This window comes from Orcinus orca, chromosome 5 (genome assembly GCF_937001465.1).
Source record: "Orcinus orca chromosome 5, mOrcOrc1.1, whole genome shotgun sequence".
Lineage (NCBI taxonomy): Eukaryota > Metazoa > Chordata > Mammalia > Artiodactyla > Delphinidae > Orcinus > Orcinus orca.
Genome location: NC_064563.1, coordinates 23,559,210 through 23,584,266, shown reverse-complemented (window position 1 = coordinate 23,584,266; position 25,057 = coordinate 23,559,210). Strand labels below are relative to the sequence as shown.

Genomic DNA, 25,057 nt, shown 5'->3' with positions numbered 1-25,057 from the left:
CGCTCTCACCAGAAACCAACCATTCAGGCACCCTGATCTCACACTTCTAGCCTCCAGAATGGTGAGAAAATAAAGTTCTGTTATTTTAGCCACCCAGTCTATGATATTTTGTTATGGTAAACCAAGCAGACTAAGACACATGCTAACCAGATAAACTCTTACGCTTAGAGAAAAACTTAAATAGGATTTACACAACAAAAAATATTACAGACCCAGCAGTGATATTTCAGAGGAAGCATCCTAAAGCAAAAACAATTAAATAAGACTCAGAGCACTTTCACTGTTGAATTACACTCAGAAAGACAAGCATCAAGCTGCATGGGCTAGCACTCATGCCAAGAGTAGGTTTCTGCTCTTGGATTAGAAACCAAGTCCTCAGGCTGGCAGTGCCAGGCACGTAGAGACAGTAAAAAACTGGAGAGGAGAAAAACAAACATTTAAAGAATACAGTTTCTTAAGAAGGATCTAATGAAAATATATAGATAACTGGAGTATTTATCTAAGAAAAAGCAGCAGCTACAGTTGCAAACTCACTGTAAAATATACACAAAAAAACACTTATGTTTCCTAATGACAGCACCTAGAAATACACAGTTCAGTAAATTTTAGAACTGTACTGGTTATACATAGTAAACTTATGAAACATTAACTTACACTAGTTGAATATACTAAAAATATTATCAAATTAGAGAACTTTGTTTTAACTTTTCTCCAAAGTTTCATTTAAACCAGTCTCAGGAATATTGTCCTTAGGGTTTACGGCAGGCTGCTATTGTCCCCAACATTTCTCCCGTTAATAAGAGAATTCAGATTTTTAGTAGGACACATGTACTTGAAATAAAGAACAAAACTCCTTTGCATATTTTATGTGGTCAAATAAATAGGCTCTGGTCAAAGAAAAGTATGAGAAAGTATTTTGTAAGACTTCTAGATAAGCTGCTTAGAGAGCATTGACACAACTGAAATGGCCCTTTATTTACTATTCTGCCTGTTAACTGCCCAGAATATGGATGCAATGGCTGGAGCACCAGTAGCCATTTCAACAAGGAAGTTACACTGAAAGTGAGAGCTATTACCTACCCTCTTCAATGGATCAATGTAAATTTTAGTATAAAATAACTGATCATCATCATTATCCTGGAGATTCCACTGTTGAACTATACGGTTGATATATGGAGCATAACCAATAAATCCTGCAATACAAAAGAGAAAGAATAGAAGATTCAGAATTCAAAGACCGAAACTCATGTCTATGTTAATTTTATAGACCAGTCGCACAGACTTGTAAAGCTATTAGTCCTAATCCTTAATTTTGAATTTCATAGCTCACCATGACAGAAATATGAGTTATTGGGTATCCTTTGTTTCCATATATAAACTACAAGAGAGGAAGTTTTTACTGCCAATTGCAAAATCAAAGACTCTTTGAATAAACGTGTTCCCCAAATTAATTGACACAAGAGGGAGAACTAATGTTTTAGAAGGCTTGTAAGGGAAAAAAAGAGTTACTAGGAAAAAATTAGAATTAGAAGAATTTTCTTTCTGACCTTCTAAAATGCTGTTCCTAGATCCTTTGTAAAGGATTCACTGTTTCTGGAAAAAAAAAAAAAAAAAAACTCTACTACAGTGGTTTTAATGTTAGTACGCAATCAAAGGAATGTTGGATATGTCACGGACTGCAAACATCCCAAAGATATTTTATATCTAGGATATTTGGGGAATTTTTCCTTCACTGAGCTAGTCAGTAGTGTGTTTGCTAAACCATTTTCTGGCTGGGTTTTGTGTGTCATGGTCTGGAGAAAGGAAGTCTAAAATTGGATTGTTCACCTTGGCCTTAGGGCATAAGCGTTAAATATGCCAACAACAGCTGTCTGTAAAAGACACAGAAAACAGGCTCATTTTTCCTGTGTTTGAGTCTTCCCCTGAATTTCAGAAATGCAGCCAAACTGCTATGCTTCATTGATGTGCAGTACTTTTTAAAAAGGACCGATTTTATTCCTGTGAATTGAAAGGAAACCTAGTTTGTTACCCTCAAAATTAAAATGTCCTCATAGGAATAAAAGAATTAAAAGAAATAGGTCAAGGAATATTATTGCTAACTAGAGAAAACAAGACAAAATGAAAACATGACTAAATCAATCACTGGTGGCTCATTTTTTGGTGTCATTTTTGCCAAATAAAAAAATCCCAGAACACTGAAAAAGATGTATTTCTTAATTCTTATAACCAATCTTTTGTGATAAAAAACATATTCAAGAAGGAACACATGATATTTTCCAATGGTTTATATGACTGTTTTTCAAAAACTATGTTTCCTTATCTGTTTCATAAATCCCAAGTGTCCTAAAAAGTGAAAAGGAATTACATCTATTTTCATAGTATGTGATATATATTGCATGATTTACATTTTTCTATTAAACTGTCATATTATTTCAAAAGAATTAAGTTTCTAATATTATGCAATTTTCCTCATAAGGAAACATGTTTACTCTCCATGATAAAGATTTTTTTTAACCAAATGAGGTACCCACAAACAAAACTCATGTCTCTTAAATAACTCTCAATATATCATTCACAAACTTACACAAACTTTTATTGAACATACTTAGATTTTCTAGCATTTCTTTAATTATTTTGACTACAGAGGGCATAAGGATGACGTTTTGATGTCCTTGTATGATCACTTTCCCACATATAAACACCTCCTTAATTAAACTTGCTCACAAAGGCACTCGCTAGTTTTTTGCTGTTTCCACAGTATTGTGCATCTGTTTGAGATTCACATTCTGGAGTAGATATATCGTTATCTAGATACATTTACATATGATGTATTTCACTCTACATGTTTAGAAAAACTAATAAATACAAAGTAAAACTTATCTCAGAGTTCCATAGCTAAGCGGCTCTTAAACTACCTAGGGCTTAGGATAAGTTAAAAGGTTAGCCATGTGTCACTGAGGGTCTGACAGCTGGAGACGGAACCTGCACTCACTCCCAATTCAATTGCTCAGAGAAGTCAAGAGTGGGCAGCCATCTCTACTGTAAATCTAAGAGGAAGGAATGCTAAAATACTGAGGACAAAGTGACCAATATGAGAAACCCTGGGTTCTGTCTTGAATATTGAAGTAAAATCCAAAGGTGGTAGATAAATTAGGAGAAAAATAGAATGGTCAGGAGATCCCCAAAACTATGAACTTTTTAAAAACATATGGAGATGAAGAGAAAAAGTGAGCTGAAACTAGGTAGTACACACTGGGATTTGAGGTTTCAAAAATGTGACATTTATCTGGGTTGACAAAGTTCCAAGGTACCATATGGAAATGGGTTGCTAAAGTAAAATGCAGGTGAGTACGGCTGTAATTGTGGCATCTCAGAGAAAGGGAATTACTTGCTGAAAGTTTCATTGACAAAAGTAACTGATCAAAGTCTAGATTCCAGACATGATGATATCTCAAGCAGCACTTATTTGGACTGACCTGAATACAATCAGTTATTATATATAAATTACCCCCAAATCTATTTTCCCAGTGTGGCTTGCAATTTCCACCCAACTTGTTTCTTTGACATGTCCCCCATCCTACAGCCATGTCTTCTGGCCATGTGTTTATATTATTCACAATCCAAGGAAAACATTTTGGAGTTATAATAAGGTCCAAAGTCAAATTTTATTTTATTTTTTGAAGGAAAGAGGGAAATGTGATAATTTGTTCCTTTAATCTATGGTGGCATAGCTAATGCAGTACTTAAAGTACACCTAGACACTCAATGTTGAATTTTTTTTTGACTAGGGATTTCAAGATAAATAATTTACTCCAATATATTTAAAATATAGATAAAATTAAGTAATGCCTATTTTTTAAAGCTACATGAGTATAACTTGCACTTTTTCCTAAGTAAGGGAATTTACTAAACCCATTATTCTAGAGCCAGAAAATTCTTAATGAAATTATAGTCAGAAGACATGGATCCCTGTTGTTTTTCCTTTAATAACTAAATGTCTCTAAGAAAAGTCACTTAAATCGGGGAAACATGGGTTTTCTCACTTATAATGCAGAAATAATAACATTTACACCACCTAGTGTTGTTAGGAGTATCATATGATATAATAGATGAAAAAATGCTTTGTCAACTATAAAATGCACTGTGGATTTTTTTTTTTTTTTTTTTTTGCGATACGCGGGCCTCTCACTGCTGCGGCCTCTCCCGTCACGGAGCACAGGCTCCGGACGCGCAGGCTCAGCGGCCATGGCCCACGGGCCCAGCCGCCCCGCGGCATGCGGGATCCTCCCGGACCGGGGCACGAACCCGCGTCCCCCGCATCGGCAGGCAGACTCCCAACCACTGCGCCACCAGGGAAGCCCTGGATTTTAAACTGATATAATTTTCCCTTCGGAAAAGAAGATAATGGTTATTTCAAACCTCATGTCTACAGTTACATATTTTTAAAAAGGTTGTTTCATCAATATTTATAATTTACTATGACTTGCATTACTCTTTTCTTCCAGCACCTTACCCACCTCCCGAATTCAGGTAGCGTTTCCCAATGTGCACAATGGGATACTTGTCTGATAGTCTTTTATCCGGCCACAGAATTCCATCTGCTGCAAAGACCACTTTGTGGTTTGACTTTTGGAACTTTTTTAGAACTTCTTCTGGACCACCAGCAAATATAACATTAAAGCTGTTTTATGAGGGAAAAAAGAAGTTTTAAAATATAGTTGACAGAATTTAGACATATAAACCAAGAAACAGTCTCTAACAAAAGTCAGAATTTAGAATCCAACACAGGATTAATACCAACTATTTACAGAGTAAACCAAACAAGCTTCCCTCAACTTAAATTATATGGATTGTATTAAATTACTAGTGTTTACATTACATTGGCAAATGAAATCCAAATAAAAGACAGCTTTTTATTTAGCATTAATATTTTTCAATAATCACTTACTCTCCAAAATCAAAATTCTAAAACAGTGTTGAAATGTTAAAAATCAGTAACTTGCTGTATAATATAATATAAACACAATCATTGACAGAAGCTGCCATTGTAACTGCCTAATGTTTCTATCTAATTTGTACCCATCCATTACAATTTCTGAAGATTTCTTTATCTTTGACAAAATGTGTTTACCTACTAAATGTCATCAATATAAATTTATATTTGAATCACGATTTAGCCTGAAATCTGAGAATAAAAGTATATGGACAAGTGCATTTTTTAAAGCTCAATACACTTGAAAAAATATGTAAAAAATGAAATTTATAGTTTCACTGATTTTTCTGGGGAATTTATTCCTCATAGTTCATCCACAGAATCACAATGACTTATAATATGAAATTATTATAATTCTTAGAATAATTCTTATAATTCTTGCTACAACTACAATTTCTTTTGCAACTTTTTTTAACATCAGAGTACCTCAAAACCAAAGGTTTCCAAAGATGATAATTTAATGACTTGACATCCCAGGTGGCAAACAAGAAGAGTAAACTAATGCTCTTTTTTTTTTTTAATTTTATTTTTTTAATTTTTACTATTTATTTGGTTGCGCCGGGTCTTAGTTGCGGCAGGCAGGCTCCATAGTTGCAGCTCACCAGCTCCTTAGTTGCAGCATGCAGGCTCCTTAGTTGCGGCATGCATATGGGATCTAGTTCCCTGAACAGGGATCGAACCCGGGCCCCCTGCATTGGGAGTGTGGAGTCTTATCCACTGCACCACCAGGGAAGTCCCACTAATGCTCTTTAATTCAGCACCAGGTCTTCCTAATAGCCAATAGTCCAAATGCACTGCTGTGATATCTGAATTGGGGAGTAAGGAGGCTGTTCCACATGCCTTTGCCAGACTTGCTCTCAAGGAGTTTGTTAATATGCTAGGACAGTCGTAATGCATCAGGCAACATTTAATAACTTTCTACATATGAATTATTTTATCAAAATAAAAGACTATTTCTCATCTCTATAAAAGTAAAAATCCAATGAAACTTTAAAAAATTAGCTTAGCGAGAATAGCGTAAGTTTACACTTATGGCAGAGATGCTAACTGACCCCCATATGCCCCCGAAGACATTCCTATGCCTTTATTTTAATAATGGAATCCCTCATGATAACCAGGCACATGGCTAAAGATTACTCTGAAGCCATGTGGCCACATGACCAAGTCTGTCCAACGGAGTGTGAGTGGGACTGGTGTGTTCCTGCAGTCTCCAGGTCTTGTGCTTTAAAAAGGAAGCTGCCTACCCTCTGATTCCTGTCTCTTTTTTCCCTTTAAAGAACCAGACTTCACAAGTATACACGCCCTCACCAGACAGTCCATTTCTCAATCTTTTTTTTTTTAAAAAAAGAGGATTAAAATGTTGCTAATGTGCAACTAAATTTAGTAATTATGCCTAGCCAATTTTTAAAAAAATAGTAAACGTAAAGTTGGAGTCAGAGAGATAGACTATTTTTTTCATTTTAAATTGTTCTAGAGAATTTAAATTTTATCATTGCTTTTCATTTCAGTTACAAAAAAATAACTTCAAAATTAAAACATATTGATATATGTGTACATAGATACACTTTTTGGCATATAGTTTTTTCTTTCTTCTAGGATCAATGGGCAGGAAATTTTTAATACTATTAATAACATAATCATAAAGTGACTCAGTGCGTACAATTTGAAGTCTGCCAGTTGGGTTTCTAATTCCAGCTCTGTCACTTGCTATCTGAGTAACCACAGACAAGTTAGTAATTTAAACTCTTTATGTTTTAGTTTCTTTAAGTATAAAATGAGGGGGGAAGTAGTACCTATCTCATCAAGTTATTGTTAAAAATAAAAAATTAAGAACAATACTTGACACATTATAATCTCTCGAAACAGTTAACAAAATTAACATTATTGTTACTATAGGAAAGGGACTGAGGAAACAAGAGGTAGGAGAAAAACTCACTTTTAAGTTTACACCAGTCTGTAGTCTTAAACAACTTTATTTTTAGCCAAATACACATACATTCTAAGATAAATTTTAAATCAGAATAAATTTGTTCTGACTAAAACCTCAAGCCAACTCTTCCCTCCCTGTTTATTTACAAAACTGAATTAATCTGACTTCACAAAATGATATTTACATAAATACAACAAGTTTCTTTTATAAGTACAACTGATTTCATCAGTATGATCACTTTAGATTTTTGTCTCCTAGGATAATCCTATCTCTTCTAACAGGGATATTTTCCTCAAGACTACTAGTCACTGATATAATTTTTTTTTAATATTGAAGATTAGGAAATAAGACCAGTTTTACGTGTAAGTGAGCCATGAGCGGTGAGGCAAGCAAAGCAAACCCTCTGAGGCAGAGACTGCCTGGCAAGTTGCAGAGGAACACCAACACATTGTCTGGAGAGATGGATGAAGAGAGTTCATTATGTCAGAGAATCATATGATTGGAGACTTGGACCAAATTGATTCAGATATTTTGTAGGTAGCATCATGTATTCAAAGCTATAAATGCACAGTTGGCAAAGTGATTGTTTTGTCTTTGTAATCCCAGCGAAGGATATAGTATCTCCACAGTATAGCTCAAACTATTAGCAGACGTCAGTAGCTTGAGAAGGAGTGTTAGCAACTTGTACTCTTATAATTTAGTATTTTATAAGCAGGCATTACCTTTATAAAGAGAAAGCAATTCCTGTAAAGCAAAATGTAAAAGGCAAAAATTATCTTCATGTAATTCAAATGAGGATCTGACTTTGAATAAAAATTGAAGGTTGCTGAAATGTTCCCCTTTTCTTCTAGTAGCATTGTTGTTTCTGTGTTTAAGTACTTCAGGAAAGTTCTTTGAACCAATTTAACTTTTCAAAGAGCAAGAAAGGTTTTCTACTTAAAATTATTTTAGCCACAACAACCCAAAAGCTCAAACTTTCTAAAAAATGCACAACAGTCTTAAAAACAATTCTCATAGTAAATCGGTCCATTTAAATATGAAGAATAAAATAAAACTTTCCACAGCTAACTGTGGTAAATATTCCTGGGTCCTGCAAAAACCATAAGGTAGAAACCTCATGTGGTCATATTGAGTCCTCTAGCAGACACGTCAGTGTTCTATCTCTAACAGGTCATTGAAACTTTTACAAGTGTTTGTCCTTCTGTGCTCCCTGTTTCTGTGGCACCAGCAACCATACAGTCACCCAAGCTGAAAATCTTTCACTCAGCCTTCCCTCCTCCCTTTCCAAGGCTTCTCTCATCAAATCTTCTTCCAGATCCCACTGATTCCATCTACTTAATCTATGTAGAATTTAAAGCCTCTCTACTCCCACTAGAAGTCACTGGACTAGATTAATTCAAACACCCTACAAGCCTCCACATCACCCACCTTCCTCCCCACTTCTAACAAGGACTGTCTGACAAACTCTCCTGAAAACTATTCCGTGCCAGTCCCCTGACTGAATCGGTGGTTCTCCGCTATGGTCTAAAGCAGGACTCAGCAAATATTTACTATCTAGCCTTTCACAGAAAATACCTTAGGCTTTGAGGGCAACATGGTCTCTGCTGAATGACTCAACTCTGCCATTGTGGTACAAAGCAGCCATAGACAATATGCAAATAATTGAGCACAGCTGTGCTCCAATAGAACTATTTACAAAAAAGAGTCTGGGCCAGTCCATAGTTTACCAAACCCTGGCCTGTAAAATAAAATCTAAATGAATCAGTCTCACATTAATAACGTTCCATTAAATAACCTGTTCTGATGTCACACTGAATTATTTGATCTGTCCTCATATCTTTAATCATGATGTTTCGTCTGCTTAACACGTCTTATCCCAATCATGTCCAAACCACTCACCCTCAAGGCCCATTTCAAAGGTCACCTCCTCTACAAACCTCTACTTGAGCAGCATAAATGTAAAAGATCGTTTCCTTCCTCTTAACCTCCACAGCTCTTTTCCTCTCCTTTTTCACAGAATGTTTCCTCTTCTACTCTTCATGCTGGGATTGCCTGTTTATACTAGACTGCATGGTCTTCCTTCAGATCCACGACTTTATTCAACTGTATATTCCCCCTACTGGGGAGCCAGAGAAGAAAGCAACAGAAGTGTTCCTTAAGCGTATTTATTTGTTCCTCGCCACTGATATAAACTTAAGCCAAAAGTTATAATCACCCAAACTATTAGCAGCTAGTGTTTAAAAGCTTAAAAGCTAATGAAACTGAAGCAAGCAAGCAGCAACACACCTGATAATTCTGTATTTTTTTATACATCTTTATTGGAGTATAATTGCTTTTCAATGGTGTGTTAGTTTCTGCTTTATAACAAAGTGAATCAGCTATACATATACTTATATCCCCATATCCCCTCCCTCTTGCATCTCCCTCCCTCCCACCCTCCCTATCCCACCCCTCTAGGTGGTCACAAAGCACCGAGCTGATCTCCCTGTGCTACGTGGCTGCTTCCTACTAGCTATCTATTTTACGTTTGGTAGTGTATGTATGTCCATGCCACTCTCTCGCTTTGTCCCAGCTTACCCTTCCCCTCCCCGTGTCCTCAAGTCCATTCTCTACATCTGCATCTTTATTCCTGTCCTGCCCCTAGGTTCTTCAGAACCTTTTTTTTTTTTTTTAGATTCCATATATATGTGTTAGCATACAGTATTTGTTTTTCTCTTTCTGACTTACTTCCCTCTGTATGACAGACTCTAGGTCCTTCATGTCTTCACCTTAAACGCGTATCTATATTTTCATAGCTAATTAATGCCATAAACCAATATTATGCAACCACTCTCCCCCCACACATACCTAAAGGAAAAAACAGTTGGAAATGTCCACCCAACTGAACTTGCAGAATAGATTACAATGAAATCACAATGGAAATGATTAAATTTATTGCAGAAATTTTGAAGGACGGGGAAGAAATTAGTTCAGATAAAGTGGGTTTTAAAAACTATTACTTGGGGGAGTTTTCCTCCAAATGGTATATAATTTCATTTTCTGAATATAGAATTTTTACTGAGGCTGGATAGAGGTAGGAGCCAAATAAGGACACTGGCTAGGTGGAGGGTCATTTTCTCCAGACAGTTTCCTGAGAGTAGCCTTGTGCTGGAGTAACACTAGCAGAGAGGGCAGCCAAGGAGAGAATGTGGCAGACCTCAAACTGCCCAAGCTGCTAGCTAACTGTCCTTATCACTTGGTGTTTCTGGATCAGTCTCTTTATTGTAAAATAAATGGTGAAATGAAAATCTCCCTCTAATTTTAAATGATAGTTAAACTTATCTCTGCAACACTAGAACTTTCAAATCGGATAACTATTTGGTGCACAATAAACATTCATTGAATCAATGAAGAAATCAAGAAGCATTTTTTTAATCCCCAGCATTTATTATGACGTAGCTACAGCATGCCAGATACAACATATACAAACCTATGGATAGAAAAATGTATCCAGGGGGCAAAATTTCTGTCCCAGTCACCTCCCTGATCCAGCCACAGCAGCTAGCACCATATTTTACACAATAACAGATGCTTAATATATGTTTACTCAAAAAAAACAAGATTCAAGGAGAGGATAATCTGGTTTGGGGGAAAAATTATATATATATATATATACACACACACACATACAGACACAAAAAGTAGACAAATTACTACCATTTATCTAGATATATATAAACCACCAATGCTTCTTTTGTATACAATCTGCTTCTTCCTTATTTCAACATACCCACCAATATACTCAGTAAACACTGATAAGAACATTTGAACAATTTGAAAAAATGTCACTCATTTCCTACATAATTCCTAATCATACTTCACACTACCATGGAGGAGCCTTAAGGCACTGCATATGTCTAAGTGTCAGCTAAGGATTTCAACCTTTCCTTCAAAAAAAAGGGAAGAAATTAAAAAGCAGTGTAGAAACTGAAAACTCTGATGTGTTCTGGCTTTCTTTCATACTAATATAATGAAATGTCCATCACTAATGACTAGGTTCTTTGTGTCTGCACACTTAAGCTGTCCTCACTGCCAAAAAGAAGTCCATCAAATAAATCTGCCATAGTTAGTTAAAATTTTAGCCATCATTCTTTTTTTTTTTTTTTTTTTTTTTGCGGTACGCAGGCCTCTCACTGCTGTGGCCTCTCCCGTTGCGGAGCACAGGCTCCGGACGCGCAGGCTCAGCGGCCGTGGCTCACGGGCCCAGCCGCTCCGCGGCATGTGGGATCTTCCTGGACCGGGGCACGAACCCACGTCCCCTGCATCGGCAAGCGGACTCTCAACCACTGCGCCACCAGGGAAGCCCAGCCATCATTCTTAAAAAGCTTTGCTTTTAGAAAATTTTCACTCTGCCTTCTGTATAAACTATGTAAGACAATACAAAATGTAGGCATATTGGGAATGTAACCTAAATTATGAGAGGTATAAAATGTTTATTTCATAGAATAAAATAAGATGGGATCTGGTCCCCTATAGAATTAATATATATAAATTATACTGCTTAATAACAACAAAATCATAAAAATATTTTCACAATTAGCAAAATGATCAAATAAAACATAATCTTTCACAGTTTTCTAAAGTAAATGATTCTAAAGAGATTATGCCAACATTCAAGTTTTTTTTGAAGACACATTTTTCTTCTAAATTTGATTGGTTCAGTTTTGTTTGCAGAATTAGTATAATACGAGAATTCCTTGAGGGTGGGATCTGTGTCGATCTCTTTTTCTATAGCGTTAAGTTCAATATCTGGGTCAAAGCTTCTGCTCAAGACATGTATTCTGAATGCAAAGTGAAAAATATGCTCACTGATGTCACTTCTAATATTTAATTAGAAGTTAAAAGAAAAAAACATTGGTTGACATGGGAAAGATCAAAAGAAGCAGCAGCAGCATTTTCATTGTTTCTAAGCAAAAATCAATTTTTAACATAATTTCTATCTTTGAGATTTAGAGAATGTGGATGCTTTCCTGCCTTTAAGTCACTTTATTTCTCCAAATGAATGAAGAAAAAAATCTTTAAAAATAGTCTCAAAACATCCACCATATTTCTGCCTCTTTCAAGATGTTTCTCCGTCTTTTAATGCAATATACTGTTACCTAGTATTTATTGATTCCTTGCTATTTACCCTGACAATATGTAAATCAGGTACAGCTCTAAGCTTCACTGTCTGAAGCATAAAAACAATTACAATTCAACATGAAAAGTGAACAAAAGCTAGCAATATACAATCAAAGTGAGATGAGGCATATACACTAACAGCAAAGATTTCTGTAACTAAGACTATCCCTCAATTTTCAACCAGTATTTGCTGGATCAATCTCCCAGAACACAGCCACCCAGAAAACTACTATAATATCAGCTTTACTTTATATTTATTTATTTTTTATTTTATTTTATTTTTTTTTGCGGTATGCGGGCCTCTCACTGTTGTGGCCTCTCCCGTTGTGGAGCACAGGCTCCGGATGCACAGGCTCAGCGGCCATGGCTCACGGGGCCAGCCGCTCCGCGGCGTGTGGGATCTTCCCGGACCGGGGCACGAACCCATGTCCCCTGCATCGGCAGGTGAACTCTCAACCACTGCGCCACCAGGGAAGCCCTACTTTACATTCATTTTAATTCAATATCAACTTTATTTTTATATTGTGACATTGACTACCATTCTAGTTTTTAAAAAATTCAGTCTACCTTACTGCTATCATTAGTTAGCAAGAGCCTATAAATTACAAAGTCAATTCCCTTATCTTACCTCAAAGTCATAGAGCTAGTCATCTTTAAACAGATACTTTAATGAACTGGGGAGTTGCTATACTTTAATGAACTGGGGAGTTGCTATATAGCAAAATTCTTGGGTAGGTATTTTCAGAGAGGAAATACTCCTTTTGGTGAGGCCAAGAACCACCACCAAATACGTCTTTCAATTATTTCATATATTGGGAATCTTTCAAAACAAAGCACATCTGTATTCTATTTAATGGTGTTACATTCAGTGCCGCCAAAAAAATATAAATTTCTGCTCCGTCCAAATTCAAACTCAAATAATCACACCAACTGTATTTCTAACTACTTTTATTCTAAAGAATTTTCTTTAGCCTAAAAGAAAACGAATAAAACAAATGACCAAAGTTTTTATTATTTATCTGATACTCAAAAGTATTCTACAACATACTTACTTCAAGGTCTGGACTCTGCTGGTTTATGTTTTACTGTACCCAGCACAGAACAAGTTTGTGGGAATATTCAGTATGTATCGAATTTACTCACAATAACTTAAACACCTTTTGTTATATATTGGCCTACGTATTATCCTTAAAAAAAAAAAACAAAAAAAACTGCCCACTATGTAATAATAATTAGGTCTGACCATATGTCTTCAATGTGACTAGACTAAAAGAAATACATGTTTTACTAGGTAATTCTAAAAGTAATGCAAAGTACCTTATTATAAATTCAAAATGTTCAGCTACCTTGACCCAGGTGAATTATAAAATCATTATAATTTTAATCCATAGGGAATCTTCAGCTATCATGTTACAATATTTGTCCCCAAAATCTTTATGAGCCTATTTCAAAAGAACACATCACGCTTTGTCCATGAAAGTCATTAAATCCATTATATTTACTGGTGGTTGCTCTAATTAAAGGGAGATTGTCAACTTTACAAACTTTTTTAATTGCAATAAAACACATACGCACACGCACATGCGCACACACACATTGCAGTATGAAATAACTTGAAAAAAATTCTGTGGTACTTTCTCATATGGAGAGCTTCAGTTTTCATTTTGTTTTAAGTAGAACCCAAACCCTTGCAAAATATTTATTTTTATCTGAAATAAACATGATAAATCTTAACTTACAGAGTATATTTATAAACACCCAGTCTCTAATTTTAAAAGTTCATCCAAAAGTCAGTTTACAATATATATTCCCATGGAAACGATGTTATAAGATTGCTTCCAAGTTAATTCACAAAAGCCTATCTAAATGAGCACAAGGAATCACTGTGGGTTATTGGAAATGTTCTAAAATTGAATAGTGAAGATAACTGCATGACTCTGTAAATTTAATAAAAATTATTGAATTTTTCACTTAAAATAAGTGTGTCACAGTATATAAATTCTACCTCAACAAAGCTGTTTTTTTTTAAAAAAATACTATTTAAACTATGAAGTACATAAATCTTGGTATTTTTTTCATATAGTAGCAACCTATGCTTCCATAAAACTAATTAGTACAGTTAAACTGTCCTTTAAAAAAATCATATAAGAAGTAGGAATTTGTTTGATTTATTAAAATTACAATAAATTCTGAACTGTAGCCTTAGCCAGAGGTAAGCTTAATTAGGAGATTAGCAATATTGTTGCAAAATGGTTTTCCTATTTCAAATAATTTACAGTCTAATTCATTTCTCCTAGACCTTGGATTACCCACAATTTCTACCGTATTGATTACTTGTACACAGTACTTTTTTAAAAGGGTGTTGTTTAAAAAAAAAAAAAAAGAGAAAAGAGCTCTAAAGTGGCAGCAGTTGTCCATCCTTCTTTATCTTGGTTACTTATTCATTATCCCTAGGTTTCTCCAGGAGGACAGATATGGCAGGTGGGGATGACAGAGAAAATGTTAAGGCTTCTTCCTAGACAAGGGCTTGGCTGAGTTGGGCCTGCATGTTTTCGGTTAGCTGGCTGTTCTCACCGAGGGAGTTGTCAAGAAATTTAATCTTTGGTTCACTGATAAATCCCAAATACTAACAGTGCCTGGCACACACTGGACCTTCCATTAAAATTTTATTGTTGTCTTTTCTGTCACACTGGATCTTAAAGTATCATCTAAATAAACAAATGCAACCTCAGGCAGTCTTCAGATATCTCACAGTGTCCCTTTTCTTATTAGAAACAAACTGGCCCCTTATTAAACCAGTTTCTTCCAAGCCTAAATCTTAGATGGGGGATAGCGGGGAGGGGCAGTCTGATAGGAGAGTAAAGGGAGAGGAAAACGAGTTCTTCCTAAAATGCAGAAAGAGGTTTGGGAATCCAAAACTATTACTGGCTCATATGTGGTAACTTCTACAAGGAGAATTTGCCTCAAAGTCAGAGTCAAAACATAGGTGTGGCAAGTTCAAGCTGACCAAAATAGTTGTTTAAAATCCATGGTAATTTTAACCCAAACATACTCAATATTTAATCTAAACCGTTTATTATCAACTTCCTCCTCTTCTTTCTAAGGGTAAAAAATATATATAATAATAGATTCTGTAGAAAAATTCTCAGTACACAAGCTAACACCATCTATACCACATCTCATGTTGCAAGAATAAATAACTATAAGCAGAACTTTATTTTTTCCCAGGAGACAGTAGAGAAATTCTGAAGATGCAAGTACATGGACCCTTTCAAAACCTGTAAGTGTTGGTGGCACCAGGACTTCAGTATGTCCGTTTCATTTCAAAATTTCTGCCTTTATTTAACATTTGCATAAAAGCATTGTTCTTACTTTCACCTGTAATAATCTGTGGTTTTGGATTTTCAAATTGAGGGAGAGATATAAAATAACTTTCCTAAATTAAAGAGGAAAATGCAAAGGGATTTAAAATGATGACCAATGACCAAAAAATAAAAATAAAAAGGAATGAAGGGAGACTTCCCTGGTGGTCCAGTGGTTAAGACTCCACGCTTCCAAGGCAGGGGATGTGGGTTCCATCCCTGGCCAGGGAAATAAGATCCCACACTCCGCATGGCCAAAAAAAAATGTTTAAAAAAAAAAAAGAATGTAGAGAAAATGGAAGAAAGAAGGCGGCAACCAATAACGGTTCATGACAACTTGACATTATTAAAAACATGTGAGAAGATGGAGACACAGCGAACACTCCAAATTTAGTAGACAAAAAGATATTTACAGATGAGAAAGGTTTTTCTTTATTATTAAACATAGGCTTTTTTATTTCTCACTTATAACTTACATGATGTATTTTCTCCCAGACAACCAGAATCCACTGAGTTGCTCTCTCAATAGAAAAATTCAATATGATCTTTATTCCATCTCAAGTGAGGATTAAAACATGAATTTCACAAAAATTTTAGCTCATGCCCTGTTTTCCCATTGGTGTTTATGGTAACTCATCAAATTTGATCATATTACATCACTACGTCAGACCATGGTTTTATAATTGTGAGTAACATCTACTTTTTAAAACAATGATCCCATGTGAATAAAATAATTTAATATATAATCTACAACTAAGAATTTCAACTCTTTTAAAATAATTTAATACAGACTTAGAAAGCCACAGGTTCTTTCTCTTACCATTCAGTAAACAAGACAACCAGATCCTCTTGACTGGCATAACGTTCCATGACTTCTTTCATCAATCTCACTTTCTGGCCCCCTCCAATAGTATTAATTCCATCACCACCTCTCCACTCCTTTCCTTGACCAAGGACCTATAAATGAAATCAACATTTCATCCCCGGGCAAGACTCAGATGATGATAGTATTATAAAAACTGGAAGTCACCAGCAACTTGTACAGTATAACACAGTATCACTCTTTTAATGTTACACTAAATCATGATGCTAAACAGAAAAAGTTTGATGCCTAGGTTAGGTCATAATTCTTCAATGTTATTTACCCTGTGGAATGCCATTCCTAATGTTACCATTTCAAAAGTGGAGTCTAATCCAAGGAAGCTGGGGGTTGGTGCGGGAAACCCTAGAAAGTATTTCTCACATCCTATTTCTCTTTATTCGGACTGAAATGAAAAAGAAAATGAAGAAACTTTCCGTAACACTTTTCAATCTGGCTGGAAATCTGTCTGATGAACGTTGGGCGCCCTGGAAGCTCAGTGATTCCTGGCTGGGGCCCTTAAGCGATTTTCCTGCTGAAACCAGATGGGTTGTCCAGGGAAACACAGAGGGCATCAAGTCAAACGTCACCTTCTTTACCTTAAAAATCTTAAGTTTAGGTTATCCTCAAAAGTTTAATAATTTATCAATACAAGAGATCGCCTAAGCACAATTACTCAGAGCTAAGCCTGCAGCCATCCTCGGCTCTGTTTGCTTAGCCTCAGCAGCTGCCTCCTGAATCATATGCCTGCTGACTCACATGCCTGCTGACTCACCTGGCTGGGAGGGAGCAGGAGGCAGGTCCACGCCCCCTGCCGCCACACACACACACACCTTGTATCTTAGTTTCACCAAAACAAAGTCTGAAGTTCCCAAAATAAGGATCTACTAAAAGATTTGTGAAACTCAGGGGGGATGAAATTAAGAATAAATACAAAAGAAAAAGATCAAATTAACTTAGAAAATAAATATTATTAGTTCCAAATTTACTTAACATCGAGCCAAATACAAGAGTTTGTGGCGTTCCCAGCCTCAAATCTCTAGTGAGCGCTTCATCACTACTTATGCCGAAGGGATAAATGTTAACTCAAACTGTGGCGGGCATCTGGATTCATACAGGGGCTACTCTAATAGAATTATTTGGTTTTGCCCTAAGTGACCTCCTCTGGCCCTAAGATTTGTTACACTTCTGTTCTACAACCCTTCTGGACTTCTCCAATATTGCAGTCATACCGGGCCTAAGTGCATCTGAGCGCCTACTCTGTGCAGCACTGTGTTGATTAAGCTCTAGTCTCTGTTTTCTTTCCACAGCATCCGTGTGTCAAACGTTGGTATGCATCCGAATCACGTGGAGGGTTCGTTAAAACACAGACTGCTGGTCCCTTCTCCCAGAGTATGCGATTCAGTAAGTGAGGTTGCGCCTAAGAATACTCATTCCTATTTCCCAGATGATGCTGATGCTGGTGGTCTGGGTCCACATTTTGAGAACCACTGCATTTCACAACGGAAAGACAGCAGGAGGATCCAAAACTCCAGAGTCAGTCAAACGGGGCTGGGGTCCAACATTTGACGCCTTACAGGTGCGTACCCTGGAGAAAGTTTTCCTCACTGATAAGTAAAGTAATACCTACCTTACATGGTTTATACAAAGAATCAACAGCATACCATATATGAAGGTCCTAACACAGTGCCTCACATGTAAAAAATATTCCACACTCTCCCCTTGAGATGCCCCTCATTGGATTTCAGCATTATTTTACCCTGATTTTTCTTTCATATTGCCCCCTATCAATGCATATTACAATATTTCCCTTCTAACAAACTTCTCTAACATATTTCTCATTTACCCTACATTAAACGTCTACATCTCTTTTCTAGCAAAGTTAGCCTCTTTAATAGTTATTCTGTATTAACATCTGTACCTAGTCTTCCAGTGGCTAGGTAGCAAATATTACTTTTTTTGTGCATTACATTCTGAAATAGCTCAGTTTTCTGAAATAGCTGTTTTTCCCTAGGCAAAAAAGCAATTTTTCTCTCCCTTTTTTTTTTGCTTTGCTGTTTTTTTTTTTTTTTTTTTTTTGCGGTACACGGGCCTCTCACTGTTGTGGCCTCTCCCGTTGCGGAGCACAGGCTCTGGACGCACAGGCTCAGCGGCCATGGCTCACGGGACCAGCCGCTCCGCGGCATGTGGGATCTTCCCGGACCGGGGCACGAACCCATGTCCCGTGCATCGGCAGGCGGACTCTCAACCACTGCGCCACCAGGGAAGCTCTGCTGTTTTGTTTTGTAAATGAACTAAATTTGTTTTCCTACCTGGGATATTTCCCTATTCTCCGCTGCATGTGGAAAAGACCTGGATGACAGCCTAATTTCTATCAGAAAATAAATAAGTTTTTTTGTTTGTTTTTTTTTTTAAAGGCAGGCCTTTCACAGCTCAGTTTACTAGTCCTACCAAATATGCCAGGTTTCCTCTGATCATTTATCAGTGAGCTATTTCCCTGGAGATAAGTCTTCTAAAACCCTTTTATACTTTTATAATGTTATTAAATTCCTCTGAAACAAACAAATAAAAAAACAGGAAAAGCACCTCTCAATACTGGAACAGAAAAGGTATCTCCTTCACAGTAATGTTTCCAATTCTCAGGGTAGACAAACCCATTACAATTCTTCAAAGTAAGTGAAAAAAATTACCGTCAAATCTTAGTTATGTTGTACCTGTACATGACCCCCCAAAAGAAATATAAGTATAAATATATTTTTCTGTTGTTTTATAGAACATGTTTACACAAAGCATTAGCAAATATTAAGAAATTATTGTCTGAGTGGCAGAGTATTAATAAGGCCAAAACGTATCTTTAAAACAATCAAGTACAGGTAAACTGACACCATTATGTAACCCAATTTCATCATCCTTCTGGGGATTGCAGATCATGTTGTGGTTGTTATTGTTGTTGTTATGAAAAATGTACTTCAGGCACATATTCTAAGATCTCCATGAATTAAAAGATATATCATACCTTCACAGTATAATTGAAGTATTTGGCTGACTGCATAAATCGATGGAATCCATCACTTTCTTTTGTTGCTACAGTTATGACTAATAATTTATCTGCAAAGACAGAGGGAATAACATAAGACAGTTTACCAAGAGGCTAACTCCTCACACTTTACAGATCACTGCAGTGATTAGAGACCTCATTAAACCTATGGGAATGTTCTGGTTTGTTCATCTACATGAGGCTAAACAAAGAGCTGTTGAAAAACTAGGCAATTAAAATTGGTTATATTACTGCCAAACGACAGACTGCCAAATAATGAATTATTTTAATGGTAAAAAAGTGCATTTATTTTTAAGGTAAAGCACGCCCTCAACAGAGGATTTCAACACTAAGAGAAACACTTGCATAAAACGCACAAAGTTTTTATCTGTAAAGACAAACTCTCCTAAATGTTATCTAACCAACAAGGTTCACTGTCACCTATAAACCATCACTGATTTATTACACACATCAGTGAGTCCAGAAGCACATTATATTCCTCAAAGCACATGTACAAAAAGAGATCCAATCGTGAGACTGATCCTAATTTTTTGAAATAAATTATGATGAATTGGGAACAAATATTTAGAAAGAGAATCTTAATTTTTCCTCCTATCAATGAATGTTTGTATATGGGAAGTCTATAAAATCCACATTTACACCACCTTCAGTGCTTTGTTTTTTCTTTAAAGAATAAAAGAAACTAAAATCAGCACTTCCCTGGTAAATACAGCTTTGAGTCACCATTTTATAATGAATTATTATTTTCAATCTAACAAAACACCTCTTCTTAGCAGAAGTAGATAGATTTAAGGAGTTATTTCAAAATACCTATAGAAGCTATTAAGGAAAATGCTTATCAGGAAAAGACATGTTGGAAAAATGCATAAAAGAAACAAGTGCGTCAGAAAATGCCAAAGGTTAACAGCCAGGGCATTTTTTTTTAACCTTAGGCTATAGAAGGACCAAAGGACTAAGAAAACAAAATTAACATCTTTTTAACTTTCTAGGCACTGAGTTATATCATTTGACTCTCACTTGATTGTTATCAATAAGAAAAAAGTCAGACAGTGTTAAATATCCCTTAAACAGTAGACAATCATTGAAAATGAAATATATAGCATTAATGTATTCTAGGAATCAATTAAAAACAATTTCATATGACCCAAGGTAATCATCAAATTTTGAAAATACTTTAAACAAAATATACATAAGTGTAAGACACATAAGAAAGAAATTCAAACAAGTCAACCAAAAAAAGGAAAACATTTTCATGAAAATAAATATCAACATTCTTAGATATTTTTCTAGAAATATGTATTTCTCACATAACTTTCACCATTATGAGAAATAGATATTTAAGGAAAACTAAAAGTCATTTTCATTAAAGCTGTCAGGGCTGAAGCAAATATATTTTAAGAGTACTTTTTCAATTAATTATTCTTTAAAAAACAAAATTTCATTTGTGAAGTTTCAAACAGGGCTTAACAATTAAGAAAACTTGACCTATTTATCATTTACAATAAATTTTGAAATAGGCAATACAAGATTTTATTTCATAAGAGTAAAAGGAATACTTTTTAAGTCTCTTTCCTGCATAATAAAATGACAAGATAGCTTTCTTTCTTAACTTTTTCTACACAAAAAAAGTTTATAGATTTTACCTGGGTGGATTTTTATACTTATAATTTCCAGTACAAAATTAACAGCAAGGATTTCATCATCCTTAATAGGAAAAGTAATGGGAATATATGTATACATATAGCTGATTCACTTTGTTATACAGCACAAACTAACACAGCATTGTAAAGCAATTATACTCCAATAAAGATGTTAAAAAAAAAAAAGTAATGTTGGCCAGACCCTTGGGCAGACAGAAATGTTATGGAATCTAATGACTCAGAAGGCAAAACTAAAAATATGTAGTCTGACTGTGTCTGGCAAGCCTATGCCAAATAAGGACTCCTGTTGCTTCAGTACTGTTGCTAATTACAAAAAAGCAAAACCAAGTAATAAATAAGTAGTTCTGTCAAAGGCAGGCCTGTTCAATAACATTACGTAGAAACTTCTGTTTCTTCTTACCTGCTATTCACTATCGTGACTATGATGAGAAATAAATCTTACTCAACTGGGGGAAGTAAAAGAAGAAAGTGCTGACATGCACCACTCACAAGTTCTTGCCAACCAGTTCAACAGTCCAACTTGTTCACCATCTACGAAGTATGCGTGTCAAAAAATTTAACCTACATTTGACACATACTTTAGATTCCACTAAAATTTATACCACAAATTTATCAGAAATATACGGACAGAAGACAACTGATCTACAGAATCAATGGCAAAAGAGGAAAAAGGAAAGGGAGACTATTATAGTATATCGCCAGAATTAAGAGACAATTCAACCAAACATACATCATGGCCTTTATTTGGGTCCTGATCTGAAAAGTCAACTATAAAAGGGTATTTATGAGAAAATGAGGAAAATCTGAACACTAACTTGTATTTGTCAATATTACGGAATTATTGTTAATTTTTTAGCATGCTAATGGCATTGGTATTTTTTAAAGACTTCTTATAATTTAGAGACAAATAATAAAGTATTTACTCAATGAAAGGAAGTAGTGTTTGTGATTTGTCTTAAAATTATTAGGGGTAGATGGGAGACAATGGAGGAGGAAGATAAAGAGTAAATAAGACTGCCCACGTATGATACTATTAAAAGTGGGTTCCATTTATATATGTTTGGAAATCCCTAAATTAAAAAAAGGGAGTTCAACTTTATGCACAATCCCTAATCTTCCAATCAGAAAAATATTCAATATAAAACTCTTTTCAACAATCTGAATCATCTAAGTAAAAGGAAAAACAGAATAGACAGCAGAAATTTTCTAACCAGACAATATTATAATTTAAACAACTATAATTAGTACCTTACCCAATCCACCCACAACAACCAAAAGGATCAAGTGAGATGATTGAAGAAATGGGCTTGAATAATGGGTACCCATCAACCACTACCAAAACCAGTCTAAGACAGTGTCAAAGAAAAGACAAATGGAAGCCCAACTGTGACCAAACATAAACTCTAGAGCCACTGCCTGACTCTGTTAGAAAACAGTTAATACAGTTTGCATGAGCAAGAAACATGTAAATCATCTATAGAGTGTGGTCTATTACAACAACCATTTATCAAATGAAAATCACATCATAGCAAAAAAAAAAAAAAACCTTCTGTAATCATATTTACAAAGTCCCTCAAAATACCTAGCACCATAGTAAGGTTTAATAAATATTTGTTAAGTAGCTTAATATTTAGCCCCCTACGAAAATTTACATGAATAACAGAATTTCTCCAATAATCTAAATCTTTTTTATTTAGAAAGGCAAAAAACACCCTGTTATGTTCTTTCTTACTAATGAAATTACAGCTCTGGGGAGGAAAAATGGCATTGTTAGTCTTTTTTTTCTCCAAATAGTTGTTGATACAATACCAGAATTCATCAATTTTTAGAGCTGATATAATTTTTCTTTCCAAAAACAAATCATGGATTTAAAACAGGAAGTTTTTGGGCTAATATATCCTATCTCCAAACTGCTTAAAAAAAAAAAAAAAAAAAAAAAAAAAAAAAAAAAAATCAGCCCATAAATCCAGCTGAAATTCATTGTCTTAATAACAGGCATCACATTCAGTAACTCAGCGCCAGCCCAGCTGCCTTTGATCTCACTCAGAGGGATAATTCTCCCTACTTCCCAAGAAACTTTCCCTACACCCAGTCTTAATTCTAAATTTGCAAAAATCAAGAAAAATAATTCTACCACAGAAGGAGCTCTGAGTATATACTTTACTCTGCAATAACGCATTTAATGAAAGACATGTCCTTCATCTGAAAGGATCAGTGGTGCTCAACTTTCTATTCAAGGAACGCATTTTCCTAGGAATGGTTAGTATAGGGGCCAGCAAACATTCCCTGTTAAAGGCCACATAGTAAATATTTTAGGCTTTGTGGTCTACATACAATCTCTGTCACGATTCTCCTTTTTTCTTTCTTCTTTAAAACTTTTTTAAAATAAAAAAATAATAATAATCCTTAGTTTTCTGGCTGGCTGTACAAAAACAGCCATGGGCCAGATTTGGCCTAAGGGTCATAGTTTGCCACTGTGGTTGGCCATAGGGATCTGACAACAAACTTCTTGGGTTCCAATCTCAGACCTACCATTTATTACTTGTTTGAAATTGGTCAGTTACTTAAACTCTGTGTCTCATCTGTTTCTCATCTATGTGTGTAATAAGAGCACCTGATAGCCTTGCTGTGAGAATTAATGAGTTAATATATGTAAAGTGGATGATACACTTAAGTCCATACATAGGTCTAATGACAGTATCTTATTATTTCCACTCAACAGATAAATGTGTAAGGGAGTTGATGTGCAAATCTCAGCAAGTTATGCAACTCAATCTTTTTCTCTACCAGAGTTATTCATTCAAGAACCAAATATCTCTTCCAACTCTCAAGATTTTATGATGCCAGTACGGTACTGTCCCCTTACCCAAGGTTTCTGTTACCCACAGGGTCAATCATGGTCTGAAAATATTAAATGGAAAATTCCAAAAATAAATAACTTATAAGTTGTTTAAATGGCACGCCATTCTGAGTAGCATGGTAAAATCAATTACCATCCCGTTCTGTGCTGCCTGGGATGTGAATCATCCCTGTCCAGTGTATCCTGTCCATTAGTCATTTAGTAGCCATCTCAGTAATCAGATCCACTGTCACAGTATCACACTGCTTGTGTCCACGTCACCCTTATTTTACTTAATAATGGCCCCAAAGCACAAGAGTAGTGATGCTGGTAATTCAAATAAGCCAAAGAAAGCTGTAAAGCACTTCCTTTAAATGAAAAGGTGAATGTTCTTGATTTAATAAGGAAAAGGAAAGCATATGCTGAGGTTGCTAAGATCTACGCTAGGAACAAATCTCTCTGTGAAACTGTGAAGAAAGAAAAAGAAGTTCATGCTAGATTTGCTGTCTTGCCTCAAACTGTAGAAGTCATGGCCACAGTGCATGGTAAGTGCTTAATTAAGATAAAAAGGCATTAACTTGATACAATAAGATATTTTGAGAGAGACCACATTCACATAACTTTCATTACAGTATATTGTTATAACTGTCTATTTTATTATTAGTTATTGTTGTTAATTTCTTACTGTGCCTGATCTATCAATTAAACTTTATCATAGATATGCATGTATAGGAAAAAACCGAGTATATATAGGATTCGGTACTATCCACAGTTTCAGGCATCCACTGGGGGTCTTGGAATTTATCTGCCGCAGATAAGGGGTGGAGGCAACTGTAATGCGGGAAAAAAAATCTATGTAAAAAGAGTTCAATTTAAACTGTGCACTAAAATAATTTAGCATGTAACTACAGATACACCGTCTCAAATCTTTTCATTTCTCTCCATCTCCAAGCAAGCTAACTCAAATTACAATCATCACTAGCCCAGGTTTCCACAATACCCTCCTACTAGCCCAGGTTTCCACAATACCCTCCTAAATCCCACTATACCCATTCCAATCATATCTCTACAAAGCAGACTGAATCTTTTCAAAAAAATTAGATATCTAATCATGTCACCCCATTGCTAAACATCCTTAAATGACTTTCCATTGCTATTAGCACTGCGGCCAAGCTACTTTACCTTAATGTGGCCC

At 35.6% G+C, this 25,057-nt stretch overlaps 1 protein-coding gene across 2 annotated transcripts in view; it reads right to left on the bottom strand.

Moving 5' to 3' along the window:
• Window positions 1-25,057, bottom strand: part of PLOD2 (procollagen-lysine,2-oxoglutarate 5-dioxygenase 2) — a 106,603-nt gene that overhangs the window by 45,952 nt on the left and 35,594 nt on the right. For both annotated transcript variants that reach the window (XM_004278205.4, XM_004278207.4), the window contains exons 2-5: window positions 19,321-19,412; window positions 16,266-16,402; window positions 4,518-4,681; window positions 1,081-1,193 (exon numbers count right to left, since the gene is read on the bottom strand). In XM_004278205.4, the coding sequence (XP_004278253.1) occupies window positions 1,081-1,193; window positions 4,518-4,681; window positions 16,266-16,402; window positions 19,321-19,412 (506 nt within the window). The remainder of the gene's footprint in view (window positions 1-1,080; window positions 1,194-4,517; window positions 4,682-16,265; window positions 16,403-19,320; window positions 19,413-25,057) is intronic.